Source organism: Pelodiscus sinensis, chromosome 2 (genome assembly GCF_052426305.1).
Source record: "Pelodiscus sinensis isolate ZL-2025 chromosome 2, ASM5242630v1, whole genome shotgun sequence".
In the NCBI taxonomy this organism is placed as follows: domain Eukaryota; kingdom Metazoa; phylum Chordata; order Testudines; family Trionychidae; genus Pelodiscus; species Pelodiscus sinensis.
In genome coordinates, this window is record NC_143053.1 from 56,569,619 (window position 1) to 56,594,047 (window position 24,429).

Below are 24,429 nucleotides of genomic sequence, written 5' to 3' on the forward strand. Positions count from 1 at the left end.
TCTGGCAGGGAGATCTCTGTCTGGAATGTGATTGGCTGCTGTGCTCCTGATGGATAGTGGGGAGTCAGGACCACAAGCTAGGCTTCCAGTGGGAACCAGTTTTGCCATTAAATTGACAAGACTGACAGTCAAAAGTCAATGTAAGGAATGCACTGTCTACTCGGACACTGCATTGCTCTACTATATCTACATAAGTCAAGGCGGTTTTATTATGTCAGCATGGCAGAGCAGTTAGATCGGCAGGTACACTCTGATTGGCCTGCGGGTGGAGGAGCGTGCAAAATCTCCTCCCACCGTGAGGGGCATGGGCATCTAGAGGGAACCACAAGTTGTTCAGAACAGCTGGTGGTTCTTTCTGGGGAGGTGTTGGGGGCAAAGACTTCACATGCTCACCCACCTCCAGACCAATCAGGGTCTGTGGGCAGGGATGCAGGAAGTGTTTTGGCCCTGCCCCATTTGCCTGAGGCCCTGCCCTTTCTAGGGCAGCCCACGGCTACTTAAACATTTCTGAAGTGGCCCCTGCTCAAAAATTATTGCCCACCCCGGGTGTAGATAGACAAGGCCTAAAAATAAAGTCTTGGAAGGAGAACAAACACTACTACAGTCTATACTGAGCTCTGAGAAATAGTGTAAAGTGCAAATTACTTACAACTCGCCATTTCTGAGAAGGGCTTCTTCATAATTAATTAACTATTCCAGTAATTCATACTTAAAGGCATTAGTAACGTCCCCTCTGAGCTACTGTAGTATATGAGTGACCACCCAATTTACTTAGTTGTAATGATAACTGGGTAGTCAAATAATTTACAGTGACTTTATGACATTTTTAGAAAATGTATAGTACATATTGGAACATCTGCAGTTGAATTTTCCCCCTTCAAGAGGCCCTAACGTAAAATGTGTCATTGTTAAAATGGCTTTGGTCGTAGGCATTTTAAAATGCTCTGCAGAGCTTTTTTTGCTTTTTAATTTTCTTCCTACCCCAAACTCTCTCCAACTCTCTGGTTAAATAAATTGCAAAAAATAATATTAATGCAATGTAAATGTTGAGAAATCAAGCATACAAAACTCAGGAAAATAATAAATTAAAGTTATAACATTGTCAGCCACATTCAACATGTTATTCATTTCTATTTTTGATTTTTAAAATAGCTATGATAATATACAGGATTATAGTTTATAATGTTAAATGTATACAGAATTATAACAATTTATACCGTGTTGCAGATATGCATGTAATGAATAGCATAAACATATAAGACAAAATTCTAGGCCCAGTTAACAGTGTTGAAGCCAGTTTAATCGGCTTCTTGTAATGGCTAGCTGACCTTGTCATGTTATCCTTCATAGCCTTCAGTATAAGCAGCATGCTGGAGTGTGAAGAGAGGTGAGCCACAACTTCTAGACAATCCCCAGCTTCTGGAATGACTCAAGGGGATTAGAGGCAGGAACATGGAGAACAGATCAGCCCAAAGGCTACCTTCTGTTTGTGGGAAACTAGTATAGCAAGAATTGCCTCCTTTCCCAATTCTCACAGAGTGCCAAAGGCTCAGCATTGCCAGCAGCGCACTATAGAAAAGCCTGTAGAATTTCCATATTTGAGGACTTGACTCATCAACAGTTAGGTTGCAACAATTCTTTCTTTCTTTCTTTCTTTCTTTCTTTCTTTCTTTCTTTCTTTCTGCATTTAAGTTAACTGCACTATAATATTTGTACATGGCACAGAGCTCTATAAATTTCTCCAATTTGTTGATATTCTGGAAATCCTCATTGACACCTTAATTAATTTACAACTCTGTGACTATACTGCCAGCACTATGGTTATATGTTTGTAAATGCTTCTCCACAAAACAGTAAAACAATGGTGAAAAAATTCACAATTCCATGTTGGGCGATCCCATTATAGGGCTATTTACTATGTACAGTGGGGGTTTCAGGATGAGCTGTTCAGGTCTAGTGTTAGCGAGGAAACCTTGCTTGATTGGAAGGCAATGTCAACATTTGACATTTCAGATGATTCTGACGCTTTTGCGTAAACATGGGGTTTCCTGGTTGTTCTTCGGACTCAGAGCCTGTCCAATATTTTGACCGGCCAAGACAGTTTTGGAGGCTTCCGTGCTGAAAGAGGCTGTGCTGCTTAGCACGTGGCTGGGACAGCCTTTCTCCAGCCCCCAGGCGAGCCCTGAGCCGCTCTCGAGCTCGCCTCTCTCACCAACACTCCGCGAGCCCACATCAATACTGGGGCCCCCGCCCACCGTGGTAAGGGCCTGTCCGTGGTGGCGGCGAACGCTCCTCACCGCCCCCTGGGGGCGCAACACTCGCCCCGCTCCGCGCCTCTCCTCAGCTCCCGGATCCTTCGCTCGCGACTGGGAGGGAAAGACCCGGGCTGAGCGCCCCCCGGGGAGGCTTTCCCCGCCGGCGGAGTGTCGCTGGGGCTGCCGGCGGTGCTAAGCGTGCGGGCAAGGGTGCCCGCTTCCAGCCGCGGGGCCGTCCCCGGGGGAGCTGAGGTGCGTGGCACGAGGCGTGTCCCTGGCTGGCCACGGCGCGGGACTCACTCGCTGCTCTGCTGCCTTCCAGGTGGCTGCACCGAGCCATGAAGCGCGCCCTGCTGAAGATGTTCCAGCCGCGGGAGAAGGCGGCGTGCGGCTTCTACCAGGGGGTCGTGTGCGAGGCCGATGCTGCCTCCCTAGCCTCGCAGGATGTCTTTAAGGTCGGTGCGGGGACGGCGCGGGGAAGGTTCGGCTGCGGGGTGGGGGTGAGTTGTCTAAAGTGAGGGCGTGGGAGAGGTAGGGGGCAAAGCTTGGAGGAGTTAGAGTGTTACTGATCAATGTCAGCAGCCCTCCTTTTCCCTCCCTCTACACCCACTTCCCCCACCACACACACTGTATTGCCGGGGGTAACAGTCCCAATGTACAGCCCGGGGAAGGAAGGAAAAAGACGCTTGAAAACTTGCCAGCAGTAATGGTGCAGCCTGTTGATCCCCAGATATTGGCTAAGAGACTGGATATTAGCTATTAGGACATGAAGAAGAGTGTGGCTTGAAGGCATGTTTCTTTCACCCACAAAAATTGACCCACTACAAGATGTTGCCTCACCCACCTTGTGTCTTTTGAGAACTTTCTAAAGTTTGATCTTAGGCTACTTGGTATATTTTGGCATGGAACAGTGACAATTTGGGTTTTAACAGAATGCAGGCTTTGAATTTTTTAATCTCAGTGTTTACTCTCATTAAATAAAGATTGTTTCATCCCTTCTGTTGTTTGACATGCACCCTATAATTTCCCACAATTATGAAATTTTAAATTTATAAAATTGCAAAAAAGCTTAAAATATAAACATTGAGAATATTCAATTGTATATCTATCTATCTATCTATCTATCTATCTATCTATCTATCTATCTATCTATGCAGAATAACAGAATATTCCATTCAACAGGAAAGATAAAGAGATTATATAAAATATTCCCAAATACACGTTGCATCTATAGCTAATCTATACTCAGAGGTATGATTCCCAGCTCTCACAGATGTACCCACATTAAAGATAATGGAGCAAGTAATTAAGGAAATCATCTGCAAACACTTGGAAGATAGTAAGGTGATAGGGAACAGCCAGCATGGATTTGTAAAGAACAAATCATGTCAAACCAATCTGATAGCATTCTTTGATAGGATAATGAATCTTGTGGATAAGGGAGAAGAGGAGGACGTGATATACCTAGATTTTAGTAAGGCATTTGATACTGTCTCGCATGATATTTTTATCAATAAACTAGGCAAATACAACTTAGATGGGGCTACTATAAGGTGGGTGCATAACTAGCTGGATGACCATTCTCAAAGAGTAGTTATTAATGGTTCACAATCCTGCTGGAAAGGTATAACAAGTGGAGTTCCGCAGGGGTCTGTTTTGGGACTGGTTCTGTTCAATATCTTCATCAACAATTTAGATATTAGCATAGAGACAGGGGCGGCCTGTGAGCCTAGGCAAACTAAGCAGTTGCCTAGGGCGCCGCTGGCCCAGGCTCCCGATGATGACATCACGGCCATTGACAGCTGTGCAGGCGGGGGGCGCTAATCGTGCCTTCCGCCTGGGGCGCCAGCTGCCACAGCCAGCCTCAGACTGCTCCTGCATAGAGAGTACGCTTATTAAGTTTGCAGATGAAACCAAGCTGGGAGAGGTTGCAACTGCTTTGGAGGATAAGGTCATAATTCAAAATGATCTGGACAAATTGGAGAAATGGTCTGAGGTAAACAAGATGAAGTTTAATATGGACAAATGCAAACTACTCCACTTAAGAAGGAACAATCAGTTTCACACATACAGAATGGGAAGCGACTGTCTAGGAAGGAGTATAACAGAAAGGGATCTAGCGGGTCTAGTGGACCACGAATGAAATATGAGTCAACAGTGTGACACTGATGCAAAAAAAGCAAACATGATTCTAGGATGCATTAACAGGTGTGCTGGAGCAAGACACGAAAAGTCATTCTTCCACTCTACACTGCTCTGATTAGGCCTCATTTGGAGTGTCCAGTTCTGGGCACCACATTTCAAGAAAGATGTGGAGAAATTGGAGAAGGTCCAGAGAAAAGCAACAAGAATGATTAAAGCTCTAGAGAACATGACCTGTGAAGGAAGACTGAAAGAATTGAGCTTGTTTAGTTTGGAAAAGAGAAGATTGAGAGGGGACTTGATAGCAGTTTTCAGGTATCTAAAAGGGTATCACAAGGAGAAGGGAGAAAAATTGTTCTCCTTGGCCTCTGATGATAGGACAAGAAACACTGAGCTTAAATTTCAACAAGGGAAGTTTAGGTTGGACATTAGGAAAAAGTTCCTAACTGTCAGGCTGGTTAAACACTGGAATAAATTGCCTAAGGAGGTTGTGGAATCTCCATCACTGGAGATATTTAAGAGTAGGTTAGATAAATGTCTATCAGGGATGGTCTAGACAGTACTGGGTCCTGCCATGAGGGCAGGGAACTGGATTCTATGACACCTCGAGGTCCCTTCCAGTCCTAATATTCTATGATTAGCTCCAGCAGAGCTAGTGAATTAAAAAATAGCAGAGTAGATAAAGTATCATGTGCTGTAACTCAGGCTAGCCACTCAAGTATGTAACTCTCTAAGCCCCATGTCCATGTACCCACAAGTATATTACTGTTTCTGGCATGCTAGCTTGTACAGAGTTACCATGGTATGTCTATGCACAATGGGAATCACAGACAGCTCCCAGCTCAAACATAGGCATAGACGATACATAATTGGAGTAGTCTGAAGTTTCTAGTGCCAGAAAATATGTGAACTTGCAAGTGTGTCTAGACTACAGGTTTTTTTTTTAAAAAAGTGGCCTTTTTTCGAAAAAAACTTCCCCTGCGTCTAGACTGCCACCACATTCTTTTGAAATTAAATTGAAAGAACATAGCAGTTTGTCGACCGCGGTAAACCTCATTTTACAAGGAAGAATGCCTTTTTTCGAAAGTGCTCTTTTGAAAAAAGGCGTTCTTGAATGCAAACAGGGCTTTTTCGAAAGAAGTGGTTGCAGTCTAGACGCTTTCTTTCGAAAGAGGCTTTTTCGAAAGAATCTTTTGAAAAAGCCTCTTTCAAAAGAAGCTTGTAGTCTAGACGTACCCTAATAGAAAACAATGACTGAGAAGAAAATTCAGGTAAGTCAGGACTGAAACATTACCATCTGTGCCTTCTACTTCTCACTCCAGTATTAAGGCTCCTTGAGCCTGAATGTCATTTCATGGGCACTAGTGTTACACTATTGTAATTCCATCTTGAATAGAATTACTTTTGATATACACCAATGTGAGTAAAAGGAGAATCTTGTTGTAAATTGATACATTTAGACTAGACCATTATGACAATTGAAGTTGTGTGAGTATACAAGACAGAAAAAAATGATAAAATGCTACATGTGTAGTTAAGGTCATTCTGTATTATTTAAGAAATAATATGTAATTAATTTCTTTACCGTAATACACGTACACCAGGAAGGTTGGAATTTCCTGATTTTTGAATACTTAATTGTGGAACCTTAAATTTTTCTTAACTCTGTGTGTGTGTGTGTGTGTGTGTGTGCGTGCGCATGCATAAAAATATATATACAATTTGTGTGCGTAACAGAACCCTTATTTTTATAATCTTGCCTTCAAGAGCTGTTATTTTCATGTTAAAGACCCTTTCAGTACTGATATCCCCTGCTTTTTATCACTTTCTTCAGATAGCACTCTGGTAGATGGTCTATGTGCCTTAGGTCCCAATCCTGCAAGTACATGTTTAATTCAGTTCACCTTAGTAGTCTTACTGAGGTCCTATATGGGCTAGAATTGTGCTTCATGGGGCTGGAGGAGAATTCCACGAGAATAATCAGGCTATGTCTACACAGCAGCATTATTTCGGAATAATAACGCGCATCTACACTGACAGCAATTATTCTGAAATAATGTTGAGGTGGAGGACGTCTTACTCTGACTCCTGTAATCTCATTTCATGAGGAGTAAGGGCAAAGCCAGATTTAGGAAGTGCAGGGCCCAATTTGAACCATTTTGGCGCCTCCCCCCCATCCACCCAGGATTTTTTGTTGAGCAAAAAAAAAAACCCCCACTCACACAAACGACAACCACACACAAATATCACATCAGAAGTAGATCTGATCAAAATGTATACCAATGTAGTTGAACGTTTTAAAAAAATGCCATCCTTTATTATGCAAAATTTTACACAAAATTAAATCAGTTTCCTTAACTGTGGGTCAAATATTTTCAATTGCAAACTATCCAATTTTTTCAATAAAGTTTAATTTTTAAAAAGTTACCAGAGAGCGCTGCAGTTGTCTGTTACATTGATTTACTTTTTAAATAGCAAAAATGGAGTCTTTGTTAAGAAAGTGTCAGTTCTGTGGTCAAGTTCCAGTCCTTAGTGATTTCAGCACCAATGATTTCACTAGGTAATATGGTACCTCACCACACCGTTGCCTCCTTTGCACTGCCCTTCAATACATTGCCTGCATGTTGAGCCCAAGGTCAGTCTACACAAGATTTTATCAATGATTTTTGCTCAAGCGATCACTGAGACAAGTCAAGGACTTTCAATTGATTCTAGTCAGCTCTGCCTTTAAACACTGGATAAAAAGGGTCAGATATAATCGAGGATTCCCAAATAGACTCTACACCGCCAGAAATAAAACCTGTTTCCATCTTCTGTGACTTTCAGTTAGATGTGACAGTTGATTAACAGATGGCAGTAGATCGCTCATTCAGACCACTGGCTGATAATAGTTAGTCACCCTGACCAGTCATTAACCAGAGTCATGGACTAACCCTACTCTCCATTGTCTCTATGATTCTCTAATGACCTGTGACAAAAAAGGAAGGTGGAAAGGGAAACTGAAGGAAAAGACCTCTCTAAATTCACCAATCAAAGAGCAGTATTGCCAACCCAAAAATCACAAGGAACGCCTACACAAAGTTATGAGACTGGTCTACAAATCATAAGATTTTTTTAAAAATAAAACATGTTGGATTTTTATTGGCCTTTTGTTTGAGTATTTCGGGTTCATGTTTTAAAGCTTTCCTCCTTAGCTGTAAGGCCCAGAAGTATAGAGAACTTTTTTTTTAAATGAAAGCTGAGATTCCTACATAATCAATTGACTCCAGGTCTTTAAAAAACACCAAATGTTTTGAGACTCATGGTAAAACAATGGAGGAATTCTTGTGAGCCCATACTTTGCCCACAGTATAAATAAAACACACACACACACAATATCTTCTCCACTAAACATCCTAATGAGATACTGCAAATGAGGAACTGAATTCAAATGAGGAAATGAGCTCCTGATATGAACAGGTATCAACCTAGTTTTTCATGTTTGAGATGGGTTACCAGGAATCATACATGACAATATGAAATCTTTCTACTCTCAAGTCAGCATAGTCACAAAACACCTATAATTTTGATCTATGCATTTATTGGATAGTGAAAGAGAAAGGAGGGGAATTAGTGTAGATAAATGTTCAAATTAAAAAAAAGCCTGAAGGAATTAGGACAGGGCTCCTACATCTCACATTCAGAACTGACTAGGACACTTATGACTAGATTTTCAAAGGTGTGTAAAGATTAGATAGATATCTTTGAAGATCTGAGTTGGCAACTGTCTCTTTAGGACCGTGGTCCCCAACACGGTGCCCGTGGGCGCCATGGTGCCCGCGGGGGCATTTCCATGCGCCCGCCAGGTGCTCGGGGCTGGCCTGGCACCGGGCGCATGGCGGGGGGAGCGCCGGCCCCGGGCGCGCGGCGCTGGGCGGGGGGAGCGCCGGCCCCGGGCGCGCGGCGCTGGCGGGGGGAGCGCCGGCCTCGGGCGCGCAGCGCTTGACAGGGGGAGCGCCGGCCCCGGGCATGCAGCTATGGGGGGGGGCCGCCCCCGGGCATGCGGCTATGGGGGGGGCTGCCCCCGGGGCGCAAGTGTCCCCGGCGGGCGAACGGCCACGCCCCCTGGCGCCCGGCGGGCGAACGGCCACGTCCCCTGGCGCCCGACAACCTCGAAAGGTTGGGCACCACTGCTTTAGCAGCTTAATTACCTTTGAAAATCTGAGCTTAGATTTCCAAGTCCAATTTTCAAAAATGACTTTAGTCACATAAGTGCTTTTGAAAATTTTAACTGGGGGCCTAAAGAGACAAAAATAGACAAAAGGGAGGAGATATGGTATTCCTTTTAAAAATGTGTGACATCTATTTTTGACTAAATTTTATATTATTTTTCTCCCACGGGTAACTGATCCCTCCATCCCCCTCACTATGCCACACTCCCCCCCCACCTTCCTGCAGATCTATCATCTTATGCATGTGCAAGATCTGTGAGAGCCGTCCCATGACTCTGCAGTTAGTGTCTGCTGGCTTCTGGGTGGTGTCTCAATGCTGCCACATTCACCTCCAAAGAGTGGGCTTTCCCAAAGCAAGCCCTTGCTGCAGACCCCCAAGGCATCCACAGGTCCAGTCTCCTTTCAATGGGCTCACTTCCCAGGGCTCATTGATCTTGGATCTGGCTTCTATCCCCTTTCCAACCTTTGCAACTGCCCAGAGGTGCTCACCTTCCGCCTTATCCATTCCCACCTCATTCACCCCACAGGGACAATCTCTGCCTCACTTGTCTTAGGGACTATTCTACCGAGATGCAATATAAAGTTTCCATGTAAAAGGACTCAATACAAAGCTAAAAACTTCAATGAGAGAATGATTATTACAGAGATGTGTCTACATCTGCTGCAGGGAGACACCTCTGCCTGCCTTCACCCCTCTCCCTCAGAGTCTACAGCCCCATTGCAAAGCAGGGGAGTGGAAGGAAAGAGGCTGAGGCCCATCAATGGGACTGAAGCAGTCATGAGCAAGCCATGCCTGGGAGCCATTCTCCTGTCCATTGATGGTGCAGTGTTGCTTCAGGCATGCTGAAATGCAGTCACCTCTAGGGTGGGCTGGACAGCTGTTTAACACCTGCACAAGGTTTCAGGAAGGGGGCAGAGCGGGCTGCCTTCCTGCAGAGCCCCCATCAGAAATACCATGCCCTCCTGGCTTAGGAAAAGAATAAACAGGAGGACTGGAAATTAACCCACCCAGTCTCATGTCCCCTAGGCAGGGAATGAGCCATCTACATTAGGCCCCAGCTGGAGTATCATGTCCAGTTCTGGGCGCCACATTTCAGGAAACGTGGAGAAACTGGAGAAAGTCCAGAGAAGATCAACACAAATGATGAAAGGTCTAGAAAACATGAGATAAGAGGCAAGGCTGAAGAAATTGGCCTTGTTTACCTTGGAAAAGAGAAGACCGAAAAGGGACATGAGAGCAGCTTTCAAGTATCTAAAAGAGTATCATAGGGAGGAGGAAGAAAAATTGTTCTGCTTGACCTCTGAGGTTAGGATGAGAAGCAATGGGCTTAAATTGCAGCAAGGGAGGTTAGGTTGGACATTAGGAAAAACTTCCTGCCTGTCAGGGTCGTTAAATACTGGAATAAATTGCCTAATGATATTGCGGAATCTCCATCACTGGAGATATTTAAAACCAGGTTAGATAGACACCTGTCAGGGATGAGCTAGGGCAACTCAACTTTGGAAGCCCCAGGGGCCACACGGATACTTAAAGAACATGCTGAGGGCCTCAACTTAAGTGTGGTTGCATATGCAAGCAAATATATACAAATAGCTTCTCTCACACTGACAGGCATGAATACAAAGATTAAGGCAAGACTACACAACACACAGGCCCCATTTAAGTCAGTTCTGCTGATATTAATAAAATGCAATATTTACCCGATCTCTACCCATGTGACAGCACTTTTCATGAGCAATGACAGTGCAAGAATTTAACTACTGAAACACATATCAACAGAAGATCATTACACTGACTACTTTTTTGTTTCGGCTCCCACTCGCCGGCCACGTGTTGATCCCCACATAAACCCAAACTGCACCGCGGGGCACAAACAAACTGGCCTTAGGCAGCATACCAAGTTATTAATAAATATTTTATAAACCTTGACCTTTTCTCTCTGCTGCCATGTCTCCTCTCCTTGCGCCATCATCTCCCCTAGTGCCTGCTGCCCCCCAACTCCTCACCCTCCTCTGTTGTCCTGACTCCTGCCCTTCTCACTGCCCTCAGCCTTCCTGAGACCTGCCCCCCTCCACCAGGAGGCTTTTAAGCTGACTCCCTCCAGCACTGGCTCCTGCTTTTCCTGCCTTGCTGCCTCTAATACAGAGGCAGCAAGGGGGGAAGCAAGTAGTCAACCAGACTAACCAATAAGCCTAGGCTACTCGTCTACATCCTTAGAACAGAATGGAGGCAGGTGGGTGGAAAGATCTCTGACCTTGGGCAGAAGGGAAAACAGTTGAGTCTGGAGATTATTTACAGTTTTGTTAAATTAATTTTATTGCTCATCTAAGGCTTGATTCTGCACTCTTTGAAGTCCGTGAAAGGCTTTGCCATGGACTTCAATGGAGCAGGATCTGTTTCCTTCAACATGGAGCTAAGCAACTGGTGATCTATAGGGTGCATCTACACTAGCCCCCTAGTTTGAACTAGGGAGGCTAATGAGGGCAACCGAAATAGCAAATTCATTCCACAAGGAGTAACAGCTAATTCAAATTAGGGGTTTACTTCGAACTCCCGTTTCACTGCCGCGGGTAGTTAATCTGGGTTAGTCAGATTCCAAAATGGCGACCGCCCGGGAACATGCTAATGAAGCGTGGGATATTTAAATCTCACACTTCATTTGCAATTTCGGTTGCCCTCATTAGCCTCCCTAGTTCGAACTAGGGGGCTAGTGTAGACATACCCATAGAGGGGTTTGGTTATAGCAACTGCAAAGAACATACTCATTTTAGCTTTTTAATATGGCTTATTTTATGCATTTTCAGGCTGTAAGGCAGGAGATATAACATGAAAATTATACAACAATTCACATGGCATTTTTTATTTTAATTGTTTGCCATTCTTTTTAGCAAAAGGGAAAATTAGAAGTTGGAATAAGGAAGTTGAATTTTTTAAATATTGTATTTCATGTTTTGTTTGATGTTGAGTATCTGTTTTCTAATTTTCTGTTGTTAGCTGGTTTACAGTTGGTTGATTCATTTTGTTTGTCTTTTGTATATTGAAAGCCCAAATCAATTATAACATTTTATATGATGTCAATAAAAAAGTTTAACATTTTCAGAAACAACTGTTTTACTTTTAGAAATTAATTTTATGCAAAGGTTAGGAACATATCATACATTTATATTTGAAATATTATGAAAAACATGTGCAAAAGTTTTATTAAAAGCAATGTAACTCACACAACTGCTTCTGAAACTGACAGGCAAACAAAACAGAAAAAAATTATCGTGAGCTGCTTTTTAATATGTGTTGTTACTAAAGCCTACTTACTGGAAAAAGAGAGACAATTACTATACTTGAATCCAAAATTAGATGATTTCAGATGGAAGTGCTTGCAGATTACGGAGTTTTATTAAGAAAAATCGTTCTGGACTAAGCAAATTGGATGAACTGAATGCCACTCCATTGCATCATGCTGCAGGAGCAGGTCAAATAGAATTAATGGAGATGATTATACATGATTCTTCCAATGAAGGTAATAAATAATTCAATATTTTTCTGTATCAAATAAAAATAGTTAAATAAATACATTTGTAACTTCACTGGTATAGACTGGTGTTTGAATTTATTGCTTCCATTTTCACAGTGGAATCATGATTTCCTTAATATTTGTTTTGGTAACTTTGCTACATGTCCATCTTTGTACTTCTCTACTGTAGTATGTTGACAGTTTTAATGTAATATTTTCTCTCAATAATTACGTAATTAATTAAATGTAATTAATTTATTATGCAAATGTCAATATGGTAATAGCAGCAAGAATCTTTCACTGTTGATAATTTATTTAAACAAAATTACAAACCAACGCAATGAAAGAGAACTAAATCTCTACTGACATTATGATATTTAATAGGAAAATCAGTTCTCTATTAACTACATCAGAACATTTGCCCGCTACATGTTTATTGTAGTGTTTACCTTTTTTTTTTTAAACTTTTGACCTAGCGCTCAATGTGATGGATTCCTTTGGAAACACCCCACTGCACTGGGCCGCCAAAAGAAACCAGGCTGAAAGTGTTAAATTACTTCTCAGCAGAGGAGCTAACCCCAACATTCTAAACTCCAGTATGATGGCACCTCTTCATCTAGCTGTGCAGTCCCTTCACAATGAAATAGTTAAGGTGAGATTATAGAACAAGTAAATATACATGAATAAATGGCTCAAGAGCCAGCTGGTAGTGGACACAGTGTCATTAGCTGTATGTGAAATTACAACTGTACAAATTAACCCACAAGAGGCTTATATCCCTGAAAATTTAGCCCTTTGTGTTCTTCATATGACAGGAATGTGATCTGGCATGTGGCACTCACAAAAGATATAATCTGCACTGAGATATGATTTATCAACAAAGTTATCATGGAGATGTGTTCTGACAATGGTTTTTAGTAAGAAAACTTGATTTTTAGTAAACATATTTTATAACCATTTTGAAAACAATTTCAATATAAATATTAATAAAGCTGAAATCAAAATATTGCAAAATATTATGAAAAAATGTCACAAAAATGGGACTATTCCAAATCCTGTGAGACAAACAACTTCGAAACTTTTAGAAAAACTATTTCTTGATTTTTTGACAAGGCATATTTCACTCCATATGGGTATGTCTACACTACAAAGTTAGTTCGAACTAACGGACGTTAGTTCGAACTAACTTTGATAGGCGCTACACTAGCGCTCCGCTAGTTCGAATTTGAATCGAACTAGCGGAGCGCTTAGTTCGAACTAGGTAAACCTCATTTTACGAGGATTAAGCCTAGTTCAAACTAGCTAGTTCGAATTAAGGGGTGTGTAGCCCCTTAATTCGAACTAGTGGGAGGCTAGCCCTCCCCAGGTTTCCCTGGTGGCCACTCTGGCCAACACCAGGGAAACTGTATGCCCCCCTCCCGGCCCCGGACCCCTTAAAGGGGCACGGGCTGGCTACGGTGCCCGTGCCAGGTGCAAGCCTGCCAGCACCCAGCCAGCAGACCCTGCACCTGGCACGGATCGAGCCACCCACCCGATGTCCCCCAGCCCACCCCCTCTTCCTGGGACCAGGCTGGCGGCTCCCGGGAGCTTGCCCTGGACCGCAAGAGGCGGGCACCTTCCTGGGCTAGTGCGGACATCGTGGACCTTGTCCACGATCTCCGCACGAGGCACAGGAAAGTGGCCGGCTAGGGCAGGAGAGCTGCCAGCCTGGCCACCCAGGAGCAGGTGTGCATGAAAATCAAGGGGGTCCACTGAGACCCCCGACCCTGAGCCCTGAGCTTACAATGGCCGTCCTGGGTCAGACCAAAGGTCCATCTAGCCCAGTAGCCTGTCTGCTGACAGCGGCCAACCCTAGGGACCCTGGAGGGGATGGACCGAAGACAGTGACCAAGCCATTTGTCTCGTGCCATCCCTCTCCAGCCTTCCACAAACTTTGGGCAGGGACACCACTCCTACCCCCTGGCTAAGACCACTCCATGGACCCAACCTCCATGACTTGATCTCACTTCCCTTTAAACTCTGTTCTAGTTGTAGCCTTCACAGCCTCCTGCAGCAAGGAGTTCCGCAGGTTAACTATTTGCTTTGTGAAGAAGAACAACTTTCTCTTACTAGTTTGAAGCCTGCTACCCATTCCTTTCCTTTGGTGTCCTCTAGTCCTTCTTTATGGGAACTCAGGAAGAACCGTCTCCACCCAAACCCTGCTTTTAGAGACCTCTATCCTGTCCCCCTCCGTCTCCTCTTTTCTAAGCTGAACAGTCCCAGTCTCTGTAGCCTTTCTTCATCTGGGATCTGTTCCCAACCCCTGATCATGTTAGTTGCCCTCCTTTCTCCCAGCCTTTCTCTTCCCCTCTCCCACCTCCTTTTCCCAGTCTCCCCCCAGTTTTGTTCAATAAAGACAGAGTCAATGTTGGAAGAAACGTTATCTTTATTTTGTACATCAATAAGAAGGGGGGCTAGGGAAGGGTAAGTGGAAGGAGGTGAGGGAGGAATGGGGTACGAGCCCCCGATGGGGAGGACTGGGCTGGCTCTGCGGGCTTCTGGGGGTGGAAGCTCTCCTGCAGCCCCCCAATTACCCGCTCTCCCCAGATGGCAGCCTGCGGCAAGTGCAGCCGGGCTGATGGCCGAGTGGTGTGATGTGCCCAGTGTGGGTACTCCGGGCACTCCAAGCCAGAACTTCTTTGCAAGCGGGGCACCCCTTAAAACTGTGTGTCCGGGGTGGGGGTCGGGACCCTTTAAGCGCAGCCCTCGGCTAGCCTGAGACAGCATCTCCATGCTCTAAGTCCTCCTCTTATGCCCTGCCGGCACTGCTTCCGGCCATCCTTAAGCCCTGTTCAGAGCCCACTCAATGTGGACTTGCTAGTTCGAATTAGCAAAACGCTAATTCGAACTAGTTTTTAGTTCTAGATGCGTTAGTTCAAATTAGCTTAGTTCGAATTAACTAATTCGAACTAAGTTCGAACTAGCGCTGTAGTGTAGACGTACCCTATGCTAGTTAGGTACCTGTACGGGTAGAATTCTGAAAGTTATAACAGGAGCAGAAAAATCACTTTTCAGAATTGAATCCAAACTTTTCCAATAGCTATCGCAAACACAAAAAGGAATACAATACCTCTGTATTCCATAATGTAAATAAAAGTTCTGTAAGAGGTCAAAGATTTCCCTAAGCAGCTGCCAACTCCTCCTTCCTCCTCATAACTTTTGCAATGCACATATGTACTGTTGGTTAAAAACAAATATGGAACATATTGGGATATGAAAATTAAATTCTGGATTTGAGTATAAATTAATCTTCAGGACTCTCTACAAGTCTACTCGTGTTTAAACATATGCTTTCATGTCATTCCCCTTGCTCTCCTGTATTCAAACTAACTCTCCTTTTGTTTCTTTTTCCAAAAGCTAGTTAATGTGTCAAATTCTCCAGTGCAGACAAAGCATATGGGAGCTATTGGAAAGGGAAATAAGCAAGAAAAAACACAAAAAGAGAAATACAGATAATATATAGAGATATTTAACTTTTTCAGATTTCCCATAATCCATTGCTTTTTAGAACTGTGCTGGTAACTTTGAGCAATGTACCCTGATGGCAGTAGAAATGGAGTGGTATATAGTTCAGTTCAATGTGAACACAGAGCAAAATTGAATCAGAACTTGACTGAAAATAGTATAGCTAGTGCGGAGTCACTTTACTGCTGGTGCATACAACAGTATTGCCCCACTAGTTCAATTACTAGTGATTCTTCAGACAGACATGACCTGGACTACTCTTACCTATATCTTCTTGTATTGTGGTACATATACCTGGAACTCCTTTCCTCTCCTTCCATTACTCTTCTTTATTCTGCCTGCAATTGGTTCTCATCAAATAAAGTATTAATAGTAAGAAAAATACCCTATGCATTATAAGCAATTACATAGTTAAGCTATTAGCCAGGATGGGCAGATATGGTGTTCCTAGCAAGAAGCAGGGAATGGGCAACAGGGGAACACTTGGGCTATGTCTACACTACAGGGTTTTTGTGCAAAAACTCGTGGAGCATCCGCACCTCAAGCTTGTTTTTGCGCAAAAAAAATATATATCTACAGTAAAACTCCATTGGTCTGGCATCCAATGCTCCGGCACTCCTGATGGTCCGGCACCATGAGGAACCCGGAAGTGCTCTGGCTGCTAGGCAATTGGAGCTGCTCTGCGCCTGGCTTTCCCGATTCAGCCGCTGCTGAAACTGACCAACCCGGCAGCACCCCAGCTGCTCTGCCCCAGGTGTCCCCAAGTCAGCCGCTGCTGAAACTGAAGGGCAGCTGGGGTGCTGCCGGGTTGGTCTCACAGCGCCGAGAGGCGGCGCTACCAGACCAACCCGGTAGCACCCCAGCTGCTCTGCCCCAGGTATCCCCGATTCAGCCGCTGCTGAAACTGACCAGCAGTGGCTGAATCGGGGACGCCTGGGGCAGAGCAGGACTTTCAGAAGGGGTGGCTCTGAGAGGTCTGTGGTAGCATTCCAAAAAGAAATAACAAAATGTTTTTTAAGTACATTAGAAGCAGGAAGCCTGCTAAAAAATCTGTGGGTCCCCTAGAAGATCGAGATATAAAAGGAGCAATCAAGGACGATAAAGCCATTGCGGATAAACTAACTTCTTTGCTTCAGTCTTCACAGCTGAGGATGTTAGGGAGATTCCCAAATCTGCACTGTCCTTTGTGGGTGATGAATCGGAGGAACTGTCCCGGATTGAAGTGTCATTAGAGGAGGTTTTGGAACAAATAGAAAAACTTAATGTTAACAGATCTCCAGGACCAGGTGGCATTCATCCAAGGGTGCTAAAAGAACTCAAATGGGAAATTGCTGAACTATTATCTGTGGTTTGTAACCTATCCCTTAAATCGGCTTCCATACCTAATGACTGGAAGGTAGCCAACGTGACACCAATATTTAAAAAGGGCTGTAGAGGCGATCCTGGCAATTACAGACTGGTAAGTCTAACTTCAGTACCGGGCAAATTAGTTGAAACAATAGTAAAGAATAAAATTGTGAGGCATGTAGAAGAACATAATTTGTTGGATAAAAGTCAGCATAGTTTCTGTAAAGGGAAATCATGTCTTACTAATCTGTTAGAGTTCTTTGAAGGGGTTAAGCAACATGCGGACAAGGGGGATCCAGTAGATATAGTATACTTAGATTTTCAGAAAGCCTTTGATAAGGTCCCTCACCAAAGGCTCTTGTGTAAATTACATGGCCATGGGATAAGAGGAAAGGTCCTTTCTTGGATTGAGAACTGGTTAAAAGACAGGAAACAAAGGGTAGGAATAAATGGTAAGTTTTCAGAATGGAGAGGGGTAACTAGTGGTGTCCCGCAAGGGTTAGTCCTGGGACCAATCCTTTTCAACTTATTCATAAATGATCTGGAGAAAGGGGTAATCAATGAGGTGGTAAAGCTTGCAGATGATACAAAACTGTTTAGGATAGTCAAGACAGAAGCAGACTGTGAGGGACTCCAAAAAGATCTCACCAACCTCAGTTATTGGGCAACAAAATGGCAAATGAAATTTAATGTGGATAAGTGTAAAGTAATGCATATCGGGAAAAATAACCCCAACTATACGTACAGCATGATGGGGGCTAATTTGGCTACGACAAATCAGGAAAGAGATCTTGGAGTTATTGTGGATAGTTCTCTGAAAACTTCCACACAGAGTGCAGCGGCGGTCAAAAGGGCAAATAGGATGCTAGGAATTATTAGAAAAGGGATAGAAAATAAGTCTCAGAATATCTTATTGCCCCTGTATAAAACTATGGTACGCCCACATCTTGAATACTGTGTACAGATGTGGTCTCCTCACCTCAAAAAAGATATTTTGGCCTTGGAAAGGGTTCAGAAAAGGGCAACTAAAATGATTAGGGGTTTGGAACGGGTCCCATATGAAGAGAAGTTAAAGAGACTGGGACTTTTCAGTTTAGAAAAGAGGAGGCTGAGGGGGGATATGATAGAGGTATATAAAATCATGAGTGGTGTGGAGAGGGCAGATAAAGAAAAGTTATTTATTAGTTCCCATAATAGAAGAACTAGAGGACACCAAATGAAATTAATGGGTAGCAGGTTTAAAACTAATAAAAGAAAGTTCTTCACACAGCATGTGGTCAACCTGTGGAACTCCTTTCCAGAAGCCTGTGAAGGCTAGGACTATAACAGAGTTTAAAAAGAAGCTAGAAAATTTCATGGAGGTTAGGTCCATAAAAGGCTATTAGCCAGGGGATAGAAATAGTGTCCCTGGCCTCTGTTTGTCAGACGCTGGAGAAGGATGGCAGGAGACAAATCGCTTGATCATTGTCTTCGGTCCACCCTCTCTGGGGCATCTGGTACTGGCCACTGTTGGCAGACAGGCTACTGGGCTAGATGGACCTTTAGTCTGACCCAGTACGGCCATTCTTATGCTCTTATATAAGAGTGTCCATGCAGCGTGAATGCTCTCTTGCGCAACAGAACATCGCTTTTATGCCAAAAGCTCTTCCACAAAAAGCTTTTTGTGCAAAAACCCTGCAGGGTAGACAAAGCCTTGATGAATATTTTTCTGTTTATTCCCTCTGAAGCTCTTGGCATTGATCACTGTTGGAAGACTGGATATTGGGCTAGATGAACCATTGGTTTGAACCATTATGGCCATTTTTATGTTTACTATCCAGGTGTTGGTCCAACACAGCAGTACAGATGTTAATTTGGAAGGAGAAACTGGGAACACACCCATAATAGTAGCATGTTACAAGGAAAATCCTGAAGCACTGACACTTCTGGTATGTATAATTATTCAATTTCTCCTAATGTTCTTCCGCTTATCTTAATATAATGTGATGTCTCCTTTTCTACTTTGTGTATCTGTTTAATCAAAGTGTAAACATAAATTAAAGTACCTGTACTGCAAGCTGCATGTGCCTAAAGGTAGCATCATTCACTTCTAATAATAACCTTTATAATAATGTAAATAAATGTGTCATGTCCTTATGCTCTGATATAGTTCCATTATATGGAAAGGTACATCTATTTGCAAAATTGGTGTTTTAAGCTGGTAGGAGCCCCGGCCTCATTTCTCCAGCTTCCTTGGTGATGTCTTTCCCTAATCCCCTTTCCAAATGAAGTTTATTGAGGAACTATATCCCCTCTCTAATGAGTACTTTCACTGGACAGCTGCTACACATACTACAGTAAACTTCCAATAATTTGGCACCTTTGAGACCCAGGGGGTTCCAGATTATCGGCTATGCCACAGTATCAGGAGGTACTCCGGAAGGAGGGCTCTGAAGGGTCTGGGGGCGGGGCGGTGGTGGGGGAAGCCCTGCGCAGCTGCCGGCGACAGCAATGACTTGGGGAAGCGGCAGGGCAGAGCAGGTGAGGTGCTGCCGGGTTGGTCCCGCAGCGCCGCCGCTCACCTGAGCAGCGCTGCGGGACCAACCCGGCAGCACCCCAGCTACTCTGTCCCTGGCTTCCCCAAGTCGCTGCTCGTCAGTTTTAGCAGCGACGGACTTGGGGAAACTGTGGGGCAGAGCAGCTGGGGTGCTGCCCGGTTGGTCCCACAGCACCACCCTCACTCCTCTGCTCAGCACCCGGCAGCACCCCAGCTACTCTGCTCTGCAGCTTCCCCAAGTCCGCCGCTCATCAGTTTCAGCAGCGGCAGTGGTGTGGAGCAGAGCAGCTGGGTTGCTGCCGGGCACCGAGCAGGAGGGTGAGGGGCAGTGCTGCGGGATCAGCCGGGCAGCACCCCAGCTGCTCTGCTCTGCATCTCTTCCCCAAGTCCGCCACTGGTCAGTTTCAGCAGCAGCAGCAGACTTGGGGAAGCGGCATGGAGCAGCTCCAATTGGCCGGGGGACTTCCGGGTTCCAGTTGGTGCCGGACTATCGGGAGTGCCGGACCACTGGATGCCGGACAACTGGAGTTTTACTGTATCTACTAAGTTCAATTTGCTGGGTCTCTAATCTTCCATGAGGAAGATGAAAAAAAACCTCACTCTACCTTGGTCATGTATATTTCTTTTTAAATGCAAAAAAGCCCTTAATGAACTGTGATTTTTTTCAAATGTGAATTTTAGAAAATGGAAGAGTAAGCTTCAAGTATGCCCCTTGAGCAATTATACTTCATTGTTTATTGCATTTGTATGTAAAAATATTGCTTGCTAGTCTAAATAAATAAATGATATACAGTTTGAATCTCTCTAGTCCAGCACCTCTGGGACCTGACTGGTGCTGAACCAGAGAAGTTGCCAAACCAAGGGAGGTGAATATTGTCTCGCAGGATTACCAACACTTCCATTGCTTACAGGGAAAATGTACCCCATTTTGGGGTAATTTAGAGCTAACTAACATTACAGAACACTCAGAGTCAGGACTGGTGGCAGTAAACAAACTTTATGAAACTGGGGGAAAGTTGGGCACACCTATCATAAGTGGCTAATTAAAATTGTGTTGGGCTATGTATGTTGCCAGATGATAGAATGCTGTTCTAGAGCAGTTCAACCTACATTTTAAAAGTCTTCAAAACATAGATTAGAGACAGACATTGTGTAATGCCGGCAGAATCAAACCTGGGACCTCTGGAGCTTAGTGAATGAACCTCTACTGCATGAGCTAAAAGCCAACTCCCTGTTAGCTAAGGTTGTAGAGCAAATTCACCATTCTCTCTGTACATGGTCTCAGTGACACTATGTGGGACAGTATGCCACATCATCAGGTGGGTAGGGTACAGTTGCATGTAAGAAAGTACATCTATGTCAGGGTCTTATTTGGTCATAATTTGCAGCATGACCTTTAACTACATGTGAAACACTATTTTTCAGCTTGAAAATGGAGGAAAGTTATGTAAATCAAACAAAACTGGATGTATGCCTGTCCATGCAGCTGCATTTTCAGGTGCAAAAGCATGTCTGGAAATTATTTTAAAAAAAGGTAAATACATGTTCCAAATCTCTTTTTTTACTGCCCTTATTAGTTATAACATGGGTGGGAAACCTCTAGCAGCAGAAGGTTTGTCAGAGTGAGCTGCGGGTGAGCCACCACGCTGTTTGTTTACCTGCGTGTCTGAAGGCACAGAGCCCTGCAGCTCCCAGTGGCTGTGGTTTGCCATTTCCAGTGAGTGGCATCTGAGGGAAGTGGTGGCTCAGCCTATGCCTCTTCCTGCAGCTCCCATTGGCCAGGAACAATGAACCACAGTCCCTGGGAGCTGCATAGGCTGGAAGTGGCTGGCAGCATATCACATCCCTGCGTCCCCTGGGGGGATCTCCATGTGGTGCCCCCACCCTGAGTGCTGACTCTGCAGTTCCCATTGACCAGGAACTGCAGCTAATGGGAGTGATGGGGCAGTGCTGGAGTGTAGGGGCACACAGAGATTCCTTGACCCCCTGACTGGGAGCAGGTGCTAGAGGGGTCACTTTTGGAAGCTGACCCCAGGCTCCATGTGGGCTTTTGCCTTTAAAATGTAGCAACAGCCCTAGGGCTGTTGCTACACTTCAAAAACGGAGACGCCCTATTGACTATTCAATTAGTCAATTACCTGCAATTTAACATCCCTACTCTCCAGCCAGGAGACATCATCTGATGAGCCCCTCCGCTGCTGCCCCTGGTGGTTGGCTCTGGCTGAGAGCCATCAGGAATCCTGCTATTGCTCCTCCGCCTATTATTACTACATTTATTTCTGTCCAGTCCTGGCTTTCTGACTTGATCCCATCCAGCTAGCAAATACTTCTTCCTGCTCTTCTGCCTTCAGAACTCTGCTAGGAACTACTTGCTCTTCCTGGCAGCTTTCCTCTCCCTTCCCCTTTCTGACTCCTCACTGACTGATCCAGCTCTGACTTTTAACTGACCTTTTATAGACCCCCAAGTGCTTCCCTATCCTCTCCACTGACACAAGTGGGAACACATAAACTGGGACAGGAGAGCTGAGCACAGTTTCATTTAATGGGCCACACTGTGGGTATTTCAGTGGACCTCATGGTGTCATGCTGCTTTGAGCAGTGTGGTGCTACCATGTCTGGCTGTGTGTTCCACTTTGTTGCTGTCTGGGTGCCACCTATGTTAAATGTCTCCTGACCAGGGACAGATCCTGCACGTGGCACAACCTACCACAACCACTTGCTCCAGATCAGTACCTCCTCCTGCACTGACAATCCCTCTCAGACCCCGTACTCCATTTTGTACCCCATTCCCTACATGGAGCTCTCCCCACACTCCCTCATTAATAGGAAAGACCTGTGCCTACTATGCACATTTTTTTGAAGTGGCCACTGTGAAAATTATTGCTCACCCCTGGGATAGCCTACCGAGCGGCTTATGCTGCTGAGATACACTACCAATTTTAGGCACTAGCTTAAGCACAGCTAATGTGGGTATGTTTAAATAAGCTGGGAATCACATCTCCCAACTCAAATGCAGACAAGCCAGTAGTAACAGTTAATGTGTATTTAGTGCTTTGCTTCTCAGGCTACATCTAGACTACAGGCTTCTTTCAGAAGAAGCTATTTTTGGAAGAGATCTTCCGAAAAAGCTTCTTCCAAAAGAGAGCGTCCACACTGCAAAAGTGCATCGAAAAAGCGAACTGCTTTTTTGAAAGAGAGCATCCAGACTGAATGGATGCTCTCTCACATGTAAGCTGTGATTGCTATGGATGGAATGGCCCCCAGGGTACTTGTGCTTTTTCCTCTTTCCTCTTCTTCTGAAAACACTTCTTCTTCCCCATCCACATTTTTTGCGAAAGAGCTCTTTCACAAAAAGGCTTCTTCCTCGTAGAAAGAAGATTACCAATGCCGGGAAAACCCCTCTGTTCTTTAGATTTTCTTGTGGAAGAACGTAGTTGCAGTGTGGACGTTCCTCAAGTTTTGTCGGAAAAAACGGCCATTTTTCCGACAAAACTCTGTAGTGTAGACATACGCTCAGAGGACTGTGCAAACAAAGATTTTGATCCTGCAAACATTTACATTAACTTTCTACAAGTTCAATAAGAATTATCCGATGATTAAAGTTACACATATGATTAAGTGCTTGTAAAACTAGGTCCGTAACTTATACACTCTCTTCAATGCATGCACAGGAGTTACATATTTGTATTGAGGGGGAAATATATCCTTATGTTTGCTTCCTTTTTAAATCTTGTTTTGTTGTGTAATATTTATTTAATACATATGTCTTTTGTTTTCTCTCTCAGGTGAAGAGTTAGGCCATTCTGCTGAAAGTCACATCAATTTTACCAATAATGGAAAGTGCAGTCCTCTCCATCTGGCAGTTCAGAGTGGAGACTTGGAAATGATTAAAATGTGCATTGAATATGGAGCACAAATTGATCTGAAACAGGTAACTGACATAAGCCATTTTGTTTTCAGTATAAACTGATTATTACTAAAAAAAACTTGAGTTTTACAAAATGTATTACTCATTTTTTTCTGATTGTCACCCTCATTTTGTAGCATTAAAATATACAAAAACTTGTTTTATAGGAACATACAATGTATTGCATACAATATGACTGCGTCTAGACTGGCAAGATTATGCGCAAAAGCAAGTGCTTTTGTGCAAAAACTTGCCAGATGTCTACACTGGCCACTTGAATTTGTGCAAGAGCACTGACGTTCTGATGTAAGAATTCAGTGCTTCTTGCGCAAATACTTTGACGCTCCCGCTCAGAGATAAGCCCTCTTGCGCAAGAATACTTGTGCAAGAGGGCCAGTGTAGACAGGCACCTTAATTTTTTGCGCAAGGAAACCCAATGGCTAAAATGGCCATCAGAGCTTTATTGCGCAAAAGCGTGTCTATACTGGGCACAGATGCTTTTGCGCAAAAGCACTTTTTGCACAAAAGCAACTGTACCAGTCTAGACGCTCTTTTGCGGAAATACTTTTAATGGAAAACTTTTCCGTTAAAAGTATTTGTGCTACATCTAGATGTAGCCTATATGTTTTACAATAGTATATCAGTTGTATTATTGGTCTCCAACCTTTTTAAGCACAAGATCACTTTTTGAATTTAGGTGCAATCCAAGATCTACCTCAAACCTAAATATCCTTGCCCCACCTCTTTTGTGTTCCTCGCTCCACCTCTCTCTGAGGCCCTGCCCCTGCTCACTACATCCTCCTTCCCTCCCCCTTCCTCACTTACTTTCACCAAGTTGGGGCAGATGGTTAAGTGCAGGTTCTGGTCTTGGATTAAGGGATTTAGAGTGTGAGGGGATCTGAGCTGAGCTCGGGATAGGCAGTTGGGTTGCAGGAGGGGGTTCTAGGTGCAGGCTCTGAGGGTATTTGGATGCAGGGGAGCTCAGAGCTAGGGCAGGGCCTTGAGGCATAGGAGG

The 24,429-nt window shown here is 44.1% G+C and overlaps 1 protein-coding gene across 1 annotated transcript in view; it reads left to right on the plus strand.

Moving 5' to 3' along the window:
- Window positions 1–1,111: 1,111 nt before the first annotated feature.
- Window positions 1,112–24,429, plus strand: part of TRPA1 (transient receptor potential cation channel subfamily A member 1) — a 74,145-nt gene continuing 50,827 nt past the window's right edge. The window contains exons 1-6 of the mRNA XM_075920527.2: window positions 1,112–2,710; window positions 11,964–12,126; window positions 12,597–12,772; window positions 18,792–18,899; window positions 20,933–21,041; window positions 23,293–23,438. Coding sequence (XP_075776642.2) covers window positions 2,594–2,710; window positions 11,964–12,126; window positions 12,597–12,772; window positions 18,792–18,899; window positions 20,933–21,041; window positions 23,293–23,438 — 819 coding nt within the window. The 5' untranslated portion in view covers window positions 1,112–2,593. The remainder of the gene's footprint in view (window positions 2,711–11,963; window positions 12,127–12,596; window positions 12,773–18,791; window positions 18,900–20,932; window positions 21,042–23,292; window positions 23,439–24,429) is intronic.